Source organism: Labrus mixtus, chromosome 1 (genome assembly GCF_963584025.1).
Source record: "Labrus mixtus chromosome 1, fLabMix1.1, whole genome shotgun sequence".
Taxonomy (NCBI): domain Eukaryota; kingdom Metazoa; phylum Chordata; class Actinopteri; order Labriformes; family Labridae; genus Labrus; species Labrus mixtus.
The window spans coordinates 18352264-18369102 of record NC_083612.1 but is presented as its reverse complement, the minus strand read 5'-3'; the positions used below and the strand labels follow the sequence as shown (position 1 = coordinate 18369102).

The 16839-nt window shown below is 39.9% G+C and overlaps 3 protein-coding genes across 3 annotated transcripts in view; all 3 read left to right on the top strand.

The window, feature by feature from the left end:
• The window catches only part of galns (galactosamine (N-acetyl)-6-sulfatase), a 19025-nt gene extending 12413 nt beyond the window's left edge, over positions 1–6612 (top strand). Inside the window, exons 12-14 of the mRNA XM_061036458.1 lie at positions 1046–1167; positions 5008–5125; positions 6199–6612. Of these exons, the coding sequence (XP_060892441.1) occupies positions 1046–1167; positions 5008–5125; positions 6199–6285 (327 nt within the window). The 3' untranslated portion in view covers positions 6286–6612. The remainder of the gene's footprint in view (positions 1–1045; positions 1168–5007; positions 5126–6198) is intronic.
• A 476-nt stretch (positions 6613–7088) lies between these two features.
• LOC132973165 (chemokine-like factor) lies at positions 7089–8734 on the top strand. Its single transcript, XM_061036444.1, has 4 exons — positions 7089–7298; positions 7777–7932; positions 8061–8156; positions 8432–8734. Exons 1-4 carry the CDS (start codon positions 7209–7211, stop codon positions 8540–8542), a joined length of 453 nt encoding a protein of 150 aa, XP_060892427.1. The 5' UTR covers positions 7089–7208; the 3' UTR covers positions 8543–8734.
• Positions 8735–8895: 161 nt separating this feature from the next.
• Positions 8896–16632, top strand: cmtm3 (CKLF-like MARVEL transmembrane domain containing 3). The gene is made up of 5 exons (XM_061036433.1): positions 8896–9215; positions 13066–13221; positions 13323–13418; positions 13575–13692; positions 14695–16632. The coding sequence occupies exons 1-5, from the start codon at positions 9099–9101 to the stop codon at positions 14721–14723; spliced, it is 516 nt and encodes a 171-aa protein (XP_060892416.1). The 5' UTR covers positions 8896–9098; the 3' UTR covers positions 14724–16632.
• The last annotated feature ends 207 nt before the right edge of the window (positions 16633–16839 follow it).

Here is a 16839-nt window from a genome sequence, read left to right as displayed (position 1 = left end):
GTGTCTGTGTGTCTGTGTGTGTGTGTATGCATTGGTTTGTGTTTGAAGAAGGGGGCTGATCTCCAGGGGGTTCTGGAGGACTGTGTGTGACTCAATCAGGCTGCGGTCAGCTGCCAGCCTCATGAGAATGGAGACAGGGAGCAGGAGCGAAGGCGTGGAGAGATGAAGAGGAGGCAGAAAGTCCTCTATTTAGCTTGTGACTTGATTCTGTGTATGATGCACAAAGAGAAACTGCAAAAAAACATAATGGACTGGAGGACAATCTGCATTTGTATGCCATGAAAACAAGAGTACTTGTAGAGAACTGAGCAGAATGCTGCTGCAAGCCTAAATCTTAACATCCAGTTTGTGTAGGCTGAATTAAGTTTTAAAATTTTAAAGATAAAATGCACAGAAAAACAAAGTGTTTGTGTTCTTTTTAAGTCATCAAATAAAACAAAGTCAAGTGAAAATTCAAATCAAATTGAAAACAAGATTTAAAGACCTAATTATTACATTTTTATGAATGAATTTCGATCGATGTGGTGCATAAAGTGATTAAAAAAAAAAATCCTACCCTATGGGACTGTGCTTAAATATTGTGTTCCTGCTCTGATCTATAAGAGCTTTGTAGACAAAAAAGAGCTGATGTGCTCTTTGGGTTGGAGTCTCTTTCCAGCATACAGACAGATGTCAGGGTCACAGAACTTGACACTTGAGTGTTTGTTTAATGATGAATTCATTATTCATTCAAAATAATTGTATATACGTCAGAAACAATGAGAGACAGAAAACCTTCACTCCGATCTGAGCGGTTGTTAATTTATCCTCAAATTTAATTGTATTCTCCTTTTAAGTCTGTATATGTTTCCTTTTGAAACATGGTCTATCTCTATTTATCAGTCACACATCAGATTCCTACTTTCCTTAGGTCACATATGCATGCTTGTAACCCAACCCTTTTTAAAGACGTCGTTATCATTACAAAGAAATTCAAGATATATATGTTACAGTTAAAAAGAATACATGAAAAAAAGTTTATGACTTTTTGTGCTTTCTCTCATAGGGCATTAACTTCTGTCCAGGTGAAGAGATCCCCGGCGTGACTACTCATGAGCAGAAAGAGCACACGATGCAGCCACTCATTTTCCATCTGGGACGGGATCCTGGGGAAAAGTACCCTATCAGGTTAGTTCTCTGAAAATAACACTTTACCTCTGCTTAATGCTGATTTCCGATTGGAGGACAGAGGAGCGGCGAAAGAAATGGAAGCGAGAGAGGCGAGTAGTCAACCAGAAACAGGTGAAGAGATGTTTGAAAATGAACCGCAGAGGATTGAGTATTGAAAAAGCGTTGTGCCTGTTGCTAGCGCAGACTGTGTATAAGATCAATGCCGATTCAGTGGCATGAAAAAGAAGGCGATGGATTGATCTGCTCAGCCAGAGTGCTCCTGATTACACCCTCCTCTTTGTGATTGCAAACAGCTCCTTAAAGATCGCTATCTGGACCTCAACCCTCCGGTGCACCGCTGCAGGTTAAAATTGCCAGATAAATTGTGCAGGTCTAAATTGAGAGCGTGTGCTGTTAATGGAGTTTTGCTTGTGTCTGCCTGAGCTCAGAGGAGAGTTAAGAGTTGCCGTGAGGAGAGACACCAGAGGACACAGGCAGCAGAGGCTGAACTAAAACTATTACTTATGAAGGATGCAAAGATAGATGAGCGTCATCCTTTACTGTTTGCAGCCAAATAAGGCCTTTTTTTGTTGTTGTTTTTTTACGCAGGATGAAACCATGACTAATACATTAAGATAATCCCAAAAGTGCTTTGATGAGGGAACATTTCTTTTGTGCACGCTCTCGCTCCCTGCTGCTGCGAAACCTCATGGATTGACCTTTTCTTTTCTGCCTTCTGCGGCTCCCTCTCACATTTCACTCTTCCCTCGTCTCACCTTTGCCTCCTCAAGCTCCCTTTCAGAAGTGAGATTGAATGATAAAACATTCATGTTGTTTTTCAACTGCTCACCTTTTTAGCTTTTCTATTCACGTGTTAGAATATTAAAAGCAAAAACCAATTAATATGTAGTCGAGTGCTGAGGGACTCTGCTTTGTGGAGCCAAACAAAAAAATAGACATTTGATGGTCAGCAGGGTATTTGAGTTTGTCTATAAGGCCAAATTGTGTGACCTCTAGCTGCTTGACCTCGTCACTGTTCATATGCAATTATTCTTCTATCCTCTCTCGTCGACTGTTTGTTCCTCTTCTTTCCCAAACTGTTCTCCTTTTTTTCTCTCTACCTTCTCCTGTGCACCTCAGCACACTCCTCACCACTCAGCTGCTGTCCTTCTGCATCCACAGGGACCATTCTCCTCCTTCCTTGTGTGTGTATGTGTGTGTGTGTGTGTGTGTACGTGCGTGCGTGCGTGTTTACACATGTGTATGCGTGCATTTTGTCCGTGTGCTCCTCGCTCCCCCAGCTGGACTGGCTGCTTTGCTGTCATTAATCTCTGTCCGCACCTAAAGAGCCACTTAAGATGATGTAGGGCCTGTCTGCACACATACCTTCACTACTGTCGCAGCCTGTGATACAGCAAAGAGCACACACCCACCCCCCCAACACACTCACAAACACACACTCAGGGAAAGCAGTGCGGATTACAATTATGCAATGTAGGAAAAAGTTTGGGGTGAAAAATGCAGTTTTGGGTATTGCAATGTTGGACAAATTAGAATTGTGTTGGAGGAAGATAAGTCTTGTTTTGGTGGTCCAGGAAGACACACACACACACACACATCCAGCCAGTGATTTCAGTTCCCTACTGGTTTGTTCAAAGCCTTTTTTCGGCCCTCCACTATGGCTGTCCATTTCTGTGACCTCAGGCCCTGAGGTTAACACATCCCACCTTCTCACTCCCCACCTACACTCACGCCCCCCAGAGCCCCCTGGTCATCCAGAATGTAGTCCCAGCCCTCGCACTGCAGGCAGTGCCGCGCGGTGTGGCCTCATCTGCTGCCATCCACCAGCCTCTTGTGTCCCCAATCAATAGTCCTTACTGAAGTGCTCAATTTCCACCCGGGTGGAGAAGGTTGGTGGAGGGGAGGCGCAGGCAGGACAGATGTATTTGATTGTCTCCTCAATTCCCCCACCTTCTGCTACTGTGTGATTGTTTGTGTGTGTGTGCATGTGTATGTGTGTGCTCGAGCAATAGTGTTATGAATCAGTAATCAGTGTGGTGACACACCTGAGCAATGCCCCCGTCCCCCTTGGGTGCCATACATTATAAATCAAAAGACTAGATTTGCATACAGCCTGCTTATTATTCCAGAATTTGCCTGTACACCAGTAGGCTAAGGGTTATAATCATGATAATGAGCTGTGCTGACTGTGAGCTTTTTATTATTTGTTTGCAGAGAGGGCATAAACAAATGGTATTATTAGTTTTTGATTTAGAGGTCTGCGCTGTAAGATTCTCGGTGCATAGACAAAAACAATGGAAAACTTTACGCAGGCTTCGCGGCATATGGCATGCTTTGCTTGCAGAGTTATACGGAGAAACGTAGTGCTTAAAGCACGCTGATGAATCGTCTTTACATTTGCTTTTGATTAAGTTGCTTCATCACTTATCACAAAATGTATCGCAACAATAAGCAGCGGGCACAGATAGCAGGGGAATGAAATATCCCTCTCGCTGATTGGGATCAGGCGAAAGCACGATTTGTGATTTCAGATAGCTGAAGCAATTTAATCTGAATGTCTGATTTTAAACTGAGGGGAGTAATCGGTTTTTCCCCTCTATCAGCTCGGGTCAGAATGTGTAGATAGTTGGCTTATGACGGATGTGGCTCACCAAGAGAGAGACTAATTGCAGCCAGTGCACTCACTACCAGTCGAGTAATTGTAGGGCAAAATAAAGACTGAGAGTATCGGGGAAGGGAGCAGGTGCTGGCTGATGGAGGAAGCCTTGCTGCCCTGTGGGAGATCTAAGAGGGAGGGTGGGTGTGAGCTGGACAGGGCCTGGGGTTATTACTCTAATTGACACTTCACCTCACACACATGCACATGGTCCCCAGGGGCCAATCAGAAGGCTGGGTTTGCAGTGAAGAGAGGATGGAAGGCTGGCACAGGTGCTGCCAGCGAGTGTATCAGGGGTGTAATTGCACTGCTGATATTTGTCTGTCCGTGTGTCACGCCACCAGACGCCCACTCCCCCAACACACACACACACACACACACACACACACACACACACACACACACACACACACACACACACACACACACACACACACACACATAGATGCATGCACACACAGCCCATTAACCCTACAGGTCCTATTGAGAGCAGCGTTCCTTTGAAAGCCTTCAGGGCCCCTGTGTTTTACACACTGAATATAATAATGCACAGAGGTGCTCGGCTCACTGGTGTCCAACAGCAGTAATTGAGAGACAGGGGATGAGAGAGGGGTTTCATGGTTCACCTTGCTGAGTGTGCTTTTCCAAAGGGTGCCACAGTGGACAGCATGTGTGTGTTTTTGTTGCTGACAGCATGTCCCACCACTGATATAATGAGTAAGGCTTGGATTGGATACATGTGTGCTATGCAGTCACTCCCTTCATGCAAAAAAGCATGACTAAGGGGATATATCATTTTAAAATAACTGAAACTATTGGAGGAACAGACCAAACAACTTTAAAATTGTACTTGTTTTACAAAAAAAAACAGGTTGAATTTATATTAAAAGTTGTTTTAAAAGTAGGGTAATCATTTCAGTCAATTATAAGGGAAAAATCTTAAATGCTTGTTTGCTACGTTTTCTTAAATTTCAGGAGTTGCTGCCTGTTTTTGTTGTCAACTGTTTATCTTTTCGGTTTGGACTTTTGAAGCCCTCATCTTCGGGTTTCAGAAGTTATTTTGTAATTTTTTTCACCTTTTTTCTGACTTTTCAGATCCACGAGTTGAATGTAAAAGAAATGCAGTGTCATAGATAGTGAAACTGGTCATCATTTTAGCCCTGCATATTGTATGCTTACAGTGTTCTGAGTAAGGAGTACCAAGATGAACTGAGCAGGATCTCTCCAGTTGTGGAGCAGCATAAGAAGACCCTGGTGCCCGGGAATCCCCAGCTCAATATGTGTGATGTGGCTGTAATGGTAAGACTTACTCATTATACAATTTATTGATATAAATGCTGAAAATACAACACCACCATCCTTTGGTGTGTGATGTAACTTACTTTATTCTCACTGTTTCAAGAGGCTGTGGAAGAAAACCAGCTAATACTGTGTTTTCCATAGGCAGGCTTGTTTGCACCTCTTCTCTGCTTTCTCCTCCAAACTTAGACATCTGATAAATCAAAAAGAAAATGATACTGCCTATATGAAAAAATGATCTCTTAATGCTTATCTTTCCTTGTTTCAATCAGTTTTAAGTCTGCATAGAGCCTACAGACTAAAAGCATTCTACTTGAACAAAATAAATGTTTATCTTCATACTTGTAACTTGCTTCTCTCATATTTTGTATTTTATCACCCACAAAAAAGAAAAGAAAAGCTTGTGGCGCTGGATAGCCTAGTGGTTATAACGCGCGCCCCATGAACAAACGCTACGGCTGTGGGTTCGAAACCGGCCTCGGACCTTCACTGAATGTTGTTCCCCACTCTCTCTCCTCCCGGGGTTTCCTGTCTCTCTTCAGCTGTCCTATACAATAAAGGCAAAATCGCCAAAAAGTAAAACTTAAAAAAAAGAGGGGAAAAAAAGCTGAAGTTAACAACAGCTGCCTGTACATATCTGCTGTAAAAAGTTCTTCTAGGATTATTTATAGCAGCTAAAGGGAGCAGTGACTTTGTCACCTCAAACAGCACATTTTGTCAATTACACTGCTGTGACTTTATGCGTAGTGTAGCACTGCCCTCTTGTGGTGAACATAATAAACACAATTTTAAGTTGGGTTTAAATGAATCCTTTTTCAGAATTGAACAGTTTAGTGTAAAACATACTCTGTTACATCACCTCCAAATGACATACTATCTATTCAGCAAAAAATGTATTTAAATATGATACTATAAGGTGAAGTAGGGACACATTGGGAACTATAGATGGGATGTAGCAATAATCTGGTGACAAACAGCTTCATTTTCACAAGAAAGCAAAACAATATTTCCTTAAGAACATCATTTATACTCCATGTTTGTGTGCTCACTTTGCTGGCTGTTCTCTGTTGCAGAACTGGGCCCCTGCGGGCTGTGAGAAGATAGGAAAGTGTCTCAAAGTGCCAAAGTCTGAGCCCAAGAAGTGTGACTGGCCACACTGAGAGCAGAAGTGCTGCCCCAGACACCAGGATGAGGAAGCAGAACTGAAGCTGAAGATGTGCCTTTGCCACGCAAAAACAATCAAACTCATTTTTAAAGGATAGAGTTTTTAATCATTTGTAAAACGGGTTTTGCATCTTGAAAACAAGGGGGGGTCATGGGAATTGTCTTGTGTTTTACAACATTTGATTGATTATACAAATCGTTTTAAGTTTTTATATGAATGATCCAACAAAAGGTGTGCATGTGAAAACACAACATTGTATCAAAAGACTGTTTTTGTCAATTTTCATTCTATTGATAAATTAAAGGGAAATGTATTTATTAAGGTCATGACTCAAATAATAAAGTTTACAATGGTGGATTATTGGATTCTTTCTGTAGCACTTTTAGATGCTGGGGCAAACCCCTAACCACTCAATGTGCAAACCTTTTTTTCTAATATAAGTTATGATTTCTATGACATTATCGTATCATATGATCATGTGTTTTAGTAATGTTCAGCTGCATCAAGCATAAGTCCACCTTAACTCACTATTAGTTCAATCTGCATACGCTTCAACCTTTTCAGTTTATTACTCTCCAACATGTGACACCGCTGCAGCTGATTTGTACAACCTGCTGTCATATAAATGCTAATAGATCTTGAATGTCTAATCAGGCCTAATAAAATAAATACTATTTATTTTTTGAATGAGACAAACTACAGGCAGGCCCAATTTGAGAATCTTCTATGGCTCGGTGTATATCCTGTGACATTCAGAGCCCTGATTTGTTCACGTCTGTTTTGTTCGGCTTCTCAAGCAGAAGCTGCTGGTGTGAAACATTGCACATCTTCTTACAGTCATTTCCTTTACAGCTAAAAGGAAATCATTTCAGGAAACAGGCAGAATAATCTGTCTTTTGCAAATGAAATCGCATTATCATGTCAGAGGACCAAAATACAAAAACAGCCATGGAGCTGGACACGGCTTTTCTCAAATCCAGGAGGGGAATCTTGAAAGTAGCAGAGATGGTAAGAAAGTCTGTTCATCACTTAAAGTTTTAACATTATTTTAGTATGCAGAGTAGTGTTGTAACAGCAGCTGGTGACCTATGCTGTAAAAAGTACAAAGTGGTAACAGTAGCAGAACAAGAATATGGTATACTAAAGTTAACAGTGAAAACTGTTTTGACAGCAGGGCTGACATTAAAAAAACAGAGATCACTTTAAATGCTGAAGGAGAAACTGGATCTGTTGGAAATGTAAAAAAAAATGTGAAAACAGCGGAAACTCAGTTCCTCCTTCTCTATATAAACTGCAGTGTGCTCTTTGCTCGGTTTAAAGGCAGTGAGTAAATCAGAAGACAAAATGTGCAGGCAGTTTCATAAAAACTGTCAAATATAGTTACAATAGAATCATTTGTAAAGATTGAAATGTGAGGGAGATTACATTTCCTATTACAGTGGTAACTAAATTTATGTTTTTGACTCTTTTTTTTTTTTTGTTTCAGGGGACTCTGGTTGTGGCGTTTGTGTGTTTCAGTGTAGCATCCAGACCATCATACATCACAGCCACAGTGCTGGAGTTTCTGATCACTTCACTGCTGCTCTTGCTCTACATACTTAAACTCAACAAGAGGCTGGCATTCTTCTTCTGGCCTCTCATTGTGGGTGATGTTTATAGAGAAACACATGATCATATTGTACACGTTTTTATATGTTTTATTTAGAAAATATGTTCCCCTGTGTATGCTGCAAATTTGTTCTAGAGTCCTTCTCTTGTTCCTTCCTTCAGGACGTTTTTAATTCAGTGTTTGCAGTTGTCTACTTTACTGTCCTGAGCCTGCTGGCTCTGACTACATACACAGTCACAGGCACGCTAGTCGGAGGGGTGAGATGTCTTACTTTAATCTATAATTGCAATCTCAGATGTGTGGGACAATTTCCCCTACACACTGTCAGTAAAATGGATTATCTAAATGTTGCTTTTCTGTGTCTACATGTGCTGTAGCTTCACAGTGTCAAGTCCTCTGAGAAATAAACATGTCCCCCTCTCTGTCTTCCTCTCTCTCTCTCTCTCTCTCTCTCCCTCTCTCTCTCATAGACAGCGAATGTGTTGACATGCAGTGTGATGCATTTATTTCTAAATCTGCTCTCTCTTTGCAGATAGTTGGTTTCATGACGGTTGGGTTGCTGTGTGTGGACAGTTACACACTTTTCAAGAAGCTCACATTCAACAAGCCAAGAAGTCACACCCAGAATCAAGACATTGAGTGAATAAAGTATTGAAAGCAAAATAATTCATTGTATGCATAACCCCTGCCTATGGTTGCTTACACATGAGCTCTGTAACCTGGAAAAGTGGAGTTTATCGTCGAGCTACATGATGTATGTTTAGAAAGGTTTCAAAGTTTTTAAACAGTTTTAGCATATTTAAGAATCCTACTGTAATACAGACTGGGGCTGGGAACCAATTTTGAAACATGTTTTACTGGAATTAAACATAAATCTTTTGGAATCAACAAATATCAATAAAGATTTTCTATACCCTATCTATGACATCATGAGTTGGATATTTCCACAGAGTGGCTCCGGGCTGAGTGCTGTGCAGCTGGGGGCATCGCATTTCACATCTGGAGAAAGCAGATGTTGCGCTTTTTTGGAGCTGGCCTCGCGCTGCGTTTCCGCGCTGTCATTGTTTCCGTTTCCACCTCCCTGTAGCCTCACGCCTCCACATATCGCTCTTGTTTGGCCTTGAATCCGTTACAGGGCGCTTAGTTTGGGGTTATCTGAAGTTTGTAGAGGGTTAAACACTTCTTTTTTTTTTCCAGCAATGGGGGACATCGAGGCTCCCAGCTCGACTCGGCCGCGCCAGACTGTCCTCTCCTCGATCCTTCCGAGCAAAGAGTTTGTCTCCTCGAGGAAAGGCATGCTGCTTATTGCTGAAGTGGTAAGAATGACCAGAGGAGTCAACACTGAAACGAATACAACTGTTGATGTATCACTGCTCGCCCATTGCGCATGAAAGTCCAGCGCGCTGCGTTTTGGTAACTTTCACCCGCAGTTTTTAAATGTTACGGCTGTTTTTGTACTCTGAATCCGAATTTAGAAAAGCAGACCTATCTACTGTGATTTTGAATATGGGTCAGTCAGTCAGTTCCAGTGTCACGGTTTCCATTAGTAAAGGGTGGAGCAGCAAGAGTTTATAGAAACTAGGTAATGTAAAATACATTTAAAGTGATTTATGGACACAACACGGAGATACAGTGATGACGCCAAAGAAAGAAATGAATCTCCTCCAGTCTCATATTGTTTTGTCAAGTCGTGCATTATATGATTAACTGATATGAGTAGTTGTCTTTTAGTCATCTTAAAGTGTATTTAAACGAACATGGACGAACTTTCCATATGTTAGTGTTGATCATCAGCAGTATCATGCAGAAGTTCTGGGAGAGTCTTTTTGCAGTAATTGTGTTAAGGCTGCTATATGAACCATCACACTTGTGTCATCATGTGACATTCAGCTCATGTCAGGCTGTGAGAGAGCGCTTATCTTCCTCATGGTCACATCCTCTGCAACATGTTGCCTGGAGTACTGTCTTCCTTACTGTGAGTGCACACAGATCTCCACAAACACACACACACAGGCACACACAATACAGCCTCTTTACTGCTGCTTAACAATGTGACTGTGATCTCCAGCCCAGGGCTAAAAAGCTAAAACTGAAACCTGCTGGCCTCCACTGATAGTTCTTGTTTATGCACAAAGGTGAGAGTGCACCCTTGGTTTAAACTTGCAAGGATCTGTCAGGTGGGCCAAGTTTTCTGAAATCAAGACCCTGTTTTCCTTCATCCAGAAAACACAACTTTGAAGGACAGAATGGGAAAAGAGTAGATGGGCTGTTGCATACAATATAGTTAAGTGATTTATTTAGGTCATTTGCTATTTAGGGCATTTTCCACTCACTCATCAAATTGTATTATAAACACAAGGCTGTTTTAACACTTCTGTTAATCACACTTTTAGGGAAGCATAGGGTTTCATGTTTATTGTTTATAATGTCAAACTCTCTGGTCAAACAAAAATGTTTTTTAAACCTTCTTGTTGCTCAGTTTTAGAGTCTGCTCAATTACCTGTGTGATGTAGTTTGCCAATAGACGTGTTCACATCTGCTTTGAGAAATCAATCTCTGTCTGTTCCTCAAAACGATGGAGGTAAGCCAAATTTGAAGTCTTATACATCATTTAGAAAATGCATTTTTTTTTTATCAGCAAAAATCAAAAGAGGGGGTATTTATTCCAGAATAAAAGCATCCCTGTTACTGTATGGATTAACTGTATTTCTAACTACTTTCTGAGTAGCCTACTTTTCCATATTATGAAAAATAAAAAACATTTACAAACTGATACTGGCTACTTCAGTAAAAACCTGACAAATAAAGGTACCTTATCAAATCAACGCAATTATAAAATGAAAACCCAAACCGGCATAAAGCAGACATGCCTACATTAATACAAACCAGAGATGTTTCGAGGTTAGCTACAGCAGTTTATTTTGAATTATTTCCAAATCTATATTATCTTACACATCAACATATTTCCCAAATCTCCTGGAAAACGTTGTTTTGGGAACTTTTCCATTGTCTGTGCTGTAGATTTAATTATCCAGTGTGCATTGAATGTTGTTTTTTACAGCTATGGAAGACAAAGAAAAACATCCCAAATCCTTGGCTATATAGCTCTCAGATAGCAGAAGATGTTAGGGAGAGAATATGTATATTTTTGGAGTGAATTGGTCATCTTTAAAGTCATTTTAGCACTTAGTTGTGATGGTAGTTTAAGATGTGAATCAGGGGTCAATTCAAACTAGTACGATTATAACCTCCAGTATGCAGTAGAATTCACTAGAGAATAACTAATCTCCATATTATTTTCATATACAGTATTGTTCCTCGTACACTGGCATAGTGTTTGACCTCCTTGCTGTTGCTGAGAGCTAGTCCTCTTGGAGTATAGAAAACAGTATTTTTGTCTTTGTGATACAATATATATCTTGAAGGCAGGATTGTATCAGCCCACAGTGCCTGAACTTCTTTTTGTGAGTCTTTCAAACAGAGCTCGCTCACAGCTCCATCATTCCTGTTAGTATTAGTCAGACACATATCCTGCTGAGCATGCATTATTATGCTCACTGTGTCAGACCACTAGTGTACTTCTCATTAGGCTTCTCAGTCTCAAACAGAAACAGGTTTCATAAGGAACATGAAATCACAGCCAGTTCACTGAAGGCATTGGCACAATTCTTGTAACATTTTTCAATATTTTCAAAATGAAAACAAGATGTTAATTAAAGCTACGTTGTGTAGTAAATGTGTGCAAAGCATGCATTCTCTCTAGGTGGTATGAACTGAAAACAAAGCATTGTCATAATTCTCAGCTCAGTATGTAGTGTGTATTTTACTACATTTAATACCTGCTCATTTTCTAATCGCATAGCTGCTTTGAAAACAGGCTCCCTCAATCTGCTCGCACTTTAGTTTGCAGTTTGTTTATGAAGTCATTTACAGATGAGTCATATGATAGAAAAGGTATAAGTAACAAAATGTGTTTAAAGAACCCATCTTTCTAAAAAGTATCTACACACAATCTGTTACCAGACAGGCAAAAAAAATAGTGTTAGATCAGACTGAACCACATTCTTAACCCAGTCTCAGCTTCACCCTCTGGGAGAAGGGAGAGGGTCCCTCAGAGCAGGCTGAACCACTATAAACATTCATTTCTGCCTGTATCCATGAAGGAGTCTCACTCTCCAGATATTAATAACAGCTGCCTAATTGAATGGGTGTGTTTGTTGTCTCCAGATAATATGATGTAGGAGGAAATGCAGCTGTTTCACCGGCTCATCTTGTGCTGTTTTTTTGAACTGCTCACTACCCCAACATCCCAGGCCTTTTATTTGTCAGGAGCAAACTCGCCAGAAGATCCACTTAGAAACTGGGAGAAAAGCTTTACCTGTATTCTTATTACAAGTCAATCCAATGGATCCCTGACAGGAAACTAGTTGTTGGCAGTGATTTTCAAAGAGCAGCAGCTGCAGCAGCAGTTTGGGTTGAGTCAGGGGGAGTTCCTAACCTCAGGGCAGAGTGGGATGACTGACAGAGACAAAGACAAGATGGCCGGGCCTGTTCGCAGATTACAGAGTCTGGACTTGCTTTCATTTGCACTGATATGGTGTCCACCCTGCTAACGGAGGGCGTCAAACACAGACAAGGCTCATTTAACCCACAGCCTAACCACTTTATGACTTTGTCTCACACAGAAAAAAAAGTTAAAATGTCTCCTTTCGGTTTCTGTGGGTGATTGTTTGTGTGAGAGAACGACGAGAGAGAGACGAGAGGGATTCAGTGTAGCAGTGTACGACTCTGTGTGAATAAACAAAGTCTTTAACAACCGTGTCTTCTTACAGGGAGCAAGCCAGAGTCTGTGATTCACACAGACTGACAGCTTCAGGGCAGTGTAACGTTATCTTAAAGAAGGAAGATGGAAAAAGACTTAGCCCCATTTTATTTGGATTCAAATTTTAATTTGCCTTTGCCCCGCATGTCACTGAGAAACACAGAAGTTTGAGGCAGGAGGAAGGAATTGAAGTGTTCCTCTTGCCGTTCTTCAAATACATAAGGGAAAACAAATGATTTGTTTATCCTTTGCCCGAGGCTGCTGTCCTACACATTTTATATAATCTAAAGCTACAGTTCACACTGCTCTTATTTTTCTGTCTGTGTTTCTGGTTTTCCCTTTAGGCTCTGTCCTTTGTGTCCTTCGTGTGTTTCGCCGCCTCTACAGCAGCAGCCTTTGTGACCGTCCCCCTGCTGGAGTTTCTGGCCGCTCTCTTCTTGTTGTTCGCTTACTCCACCAAATTCAATGAGAGGTTTAAAGGCTTCTTATGGCCGCTCATGGTAAAAGCATTTTCCAATCAATATTTTGGTGTTTCCAGAGGACAAAAAAACTGAAAAAGGTTATTTAAAAAAAATAATTGTGTTCTCTTTCACTCTTAAAGGATTTCATGAGATGTGTCACCGCCTCCATCATCTTTTTCATCATCTCCATCATTGCGGTCTCCAAATATGTGGATGGTTCTTCTAAGGCTGCCGGGGTAAGAATTGAAATCTTACCTATAGCCTACACCTTGTCGTTTGTGTTTTATTGATTACATGCTACACATTACGCCCTCGTCTTACAACCTCAGTTGTTTTTTAAGATGGAGTTTTTACTGTCCTGGTATTTAAATTGTCTTTTTTTTTTCCTACAGGTGTTCGGGTTTATTGCCACGATTGTCTTTGCTTTAGATTTTTATCTCATTTTTAATGAGCTGGCTGATTTCCTGAAGCAAGGAGGGGCGTCCAATAACGAACCAACAGGACAGCAAGGTGAGACTGGAACTGAATGTCTGCTATGTGGCCACATAAGAAAGTACACACATGTTAAATAACAAACTGTATATCTGTTATACTCGAGATGTTTGATCCAGTATCTGTTTAATAGAATATAAAAATTACAAGTGTTATTATATAGCTTAAGAAGTAAAGTATATCAACGGTAATTCAGTGTTATTTACAGCCTGGGTTTTATACCGTGTACCCATTTATGCACCAAAATATATGTATCAAATCTAAAATGTGACTTTTATATGTCCATGTTATTAATTAATATGGCTATGCATTGAATACATTTTTTTGGCTTTGTATTATATGAGTTAAAAAACATAGCTACGTTTTTTTGGCAACACATTCAAAATATTTTATTATATGTATGCACATTCAAGATGATTCTATATTTAATTTGGGATATTTTACACATTTATTTCATATTGGTGTAGTCAGAAGTGTCACAAGCTAAACAGTCCCAGGTTTGAGTCCTCTGATGAGCTAGACTTTGAATGTCCCACTGATTCAAAGGGGACATAATTCCAAGATTAATTTTAATATCACATAATTATCCACTGGATATTTCTGTTCATGTTAGGTGGTTGTATTCGACATTGGCAACACTGCTACATTTCAGAATATGTCTGATCAGTACTTCAGATCTTTTGCATGCTTAGACTACTATTTATTATTGCAGCGCACTTTCAGATGCCGCTATTTTAATACCTCTGTATATAAGAGCAAATCAACCTGCAGGGTTTGTCACTGCTAGGGTCAAGTGAACATGCACGTGAATGAGATTGATTCAACCCCTGAAGCCACTAAGTTTATCTTCAAACTTTGCACTTGTCAACCCATACATTTTTTTCTGTAATATCATGAGTGTACCATATACAATATGTCTGAAAGAAAGTTTGACTTTGTAATGTATCTTTTACACAAAAAGGCCCCATGTAGCACAAACAGTCATTCTGACTTGTGTCTTTTTTCACTTTTCTTCTCTAGATGAGTTTTCAGACTCTGATTCCGACTGAGACGTCAGGGATCTTCATCAGTGGATATGTTTGATCAGACATATTAAAAGTCTCCTGGGGAAACAAATGGTGACCGCAGAGCTGCACTCTGCAAAGATCTGCACGTGTGTTATGATAAAACAAGGTTATAATGCAAAATATGGAAAAAATCACATCGTGAGCATGATGACCTTAAAGCTGTGAAATCGTGGCATCATTTTATTGAGGTCTTAGAAGATGTTTTTATGACCTACATGTGGGAGCAGTTGTTTTAATTTGAAATAGTGACTTATATCAAACTTTAGGGCCTGCAGGGGATCTTATTAACAGACATTTAACTACAACACTACATTAATGCCCTTAGTGAATGAAGATTTTATTTCTAGTAATGAAGTTGTATTTTAGCAAATTGAGCTTTATAAAAATGGAAAGACAACAGGCCCACAGTAAGTGAGTGTGGCAGCATCGTGATCTATAAAATTCAACATATTTCTCTAAAAATAACGTGTGTACACTGTATAGAAGAACAGATGAGTTTCAGGTTGGCTGGTTACAACCTCTGTTTATTGTCTTACTCTTAGATTTTCTCTATGTTGGACTTTGGTCTTATCAGAGTTTAAAACCTTAAACTGTCTCCTTTTCCCACGCCAAACAGACCGATGGGAAAATGAAAAGGCCCCAGCAACCAAATGATTTTCTTAGTAAGGGTTCGCTCTTAACAATGGTGATCTATTTCTCTGAGTCGGTTCCTACCATCATGAATCACTTGTCACTTCTAACTTCATGCTAGTTAGTCCTGAAAGGTCAGTTATATACACCTTAAAATCCTGGGTTCTGAGTTCATGAACCTCAAAGCAGAAAAAAATACACATTTTCAAATTGAATCAATGCTGATCCTTGCTGTTTTTCTTCTGCATTTTCATCCAACAAGCTGTGTTAGTGTGTGTGTGCATAACTGTGGAAACAGTGCACTGAAGCCACTCAAAGCATTATTATTATGTAAAATATGAAATATCCTACATGTGGATATTGTTTTGTGTGTGTTTGCTTTTTTTTAGTAGTCATGTAGTGTGTGTGTGTGTGTGTGTGTGTGTGTGTGTGTGTGCGTGTGTGTGCGTGCACGTGTGTGTGTGTGTGTGTGTGTGTGTGTGTGTGTGTGCACGTGTGTGTGTGGTTCTTTCACAGCCACTTCTCAGAAATCAGACACTCCTGATCGCCACAATGACTGTTAATATGGTACACCCTGCACTACATGACTGATATAACAGCACTGTGATAATAAAAAAAACAATTTGCACCAGTGGTTTCAAATGTCCATCTTCAAATTAAGATGTTTGGCTTATTCACAGTTAAACTTTTTATTTTTTGAATTTGCAATGATATTTGATTATTCTTAACCATTGAGCCTGTGTGGTAGCATATTGAAAGTTTTTTTTTGGTCTGTGTTTTTGAGTTTTGTTTCAACGTGCCAACGTGAAAAAATAGCTATTTGGACAAAAAATGCGAGAAAGCTCCTCATGTGCTAACTTGTGCATATCTCAAAAGATGTCAGAAACAGGCTTTGGTTGATGCTAGTCTGTGTGTAATGTGATATGTTTGTATTGTCCCACGAGAGCTGCACATCCCCATATCTTTTACTTTCAACCAAATGATCGTGCATTGTTTAACACCACAAAGAGAAAAATACATAATGGTTGTGTTTATCTGAAAACATCACCTAATCTGGTGATGTTTTTTTTTTTTATCCGACATGAAGTAAGGTCAACCATAGTTGGTGTGCATAAAAATCGTATTAAAATTAGGGGTGTCCTGAATTATTATACATCAATCTTCTTGCTGAACTTTTAAGTCAAATTGTGTTTCTATTCTCCTTGGCACTTCTCTGCAAAAAAAAAAAAATGCTTGAATAAAAAACCTACGCTTCTTTTCATTAATGTCAAATTACTTTATTAAACTCACTAGAAACTGTCTTTAGTGAATATTTAAAATTTAAACAAAATACAGCGCCCATCCTGTAAAAGACTGACCTTGATGTTATCACTGACAAAGCACAAAAAGCATCTCACTTCATCCACACTTAGACCCGTCATGTCTGTTCTTTAAAGCACAACTAGTGTATTTACTTATAAATATAAGC

Bases quoted from the DNA above. Each gene is read 5' to 3' on its own strand.
- LOC132973165 (XM_061036444.1), top strand. From the start codon at position 7,209: ATGTCAGAGGACCAAAATACAAAAACAGCCATGGAGCTGGACACGGCT. The intron at 7,299-7,776 runs GTAAGAAAGTCT...TTTTTGTTTCAG, and splicing joins TCTTGAAAGTAGCAGAGATG to GGGACTCTGGTTGTGGCGTT. The intron at 8,157-8,431 runs GTGAGATGTCTT...CTCTCTTTGCAG, and splicing joins CAGGCACGCTAGTCGGAGGG to ATAGTTGGTTTCATGACGGT.
- cmtm3 (XM_061036433.1), top strand. From the start codon at position 9,099: ATGGGGGACATCGAGGCTCCCAGCTCGACTCGGCCGCGCCAGACTGTC. The intron at 9,216-13,065 runs GTAAGAATGACC...TTTTCCCTTTAG, and splicing joins TGCTGCTTATTGCTGAAGTG to GCTCTGTCCTTTGTGTCCTT. The intron at 13,693-14,694 runs GTGAGACTGGAA...TTTCTTCTCTAG, and splicing joins CGAACCAACAGGACAGCAAG to ATGAGTTTTCAGACTCTGAT.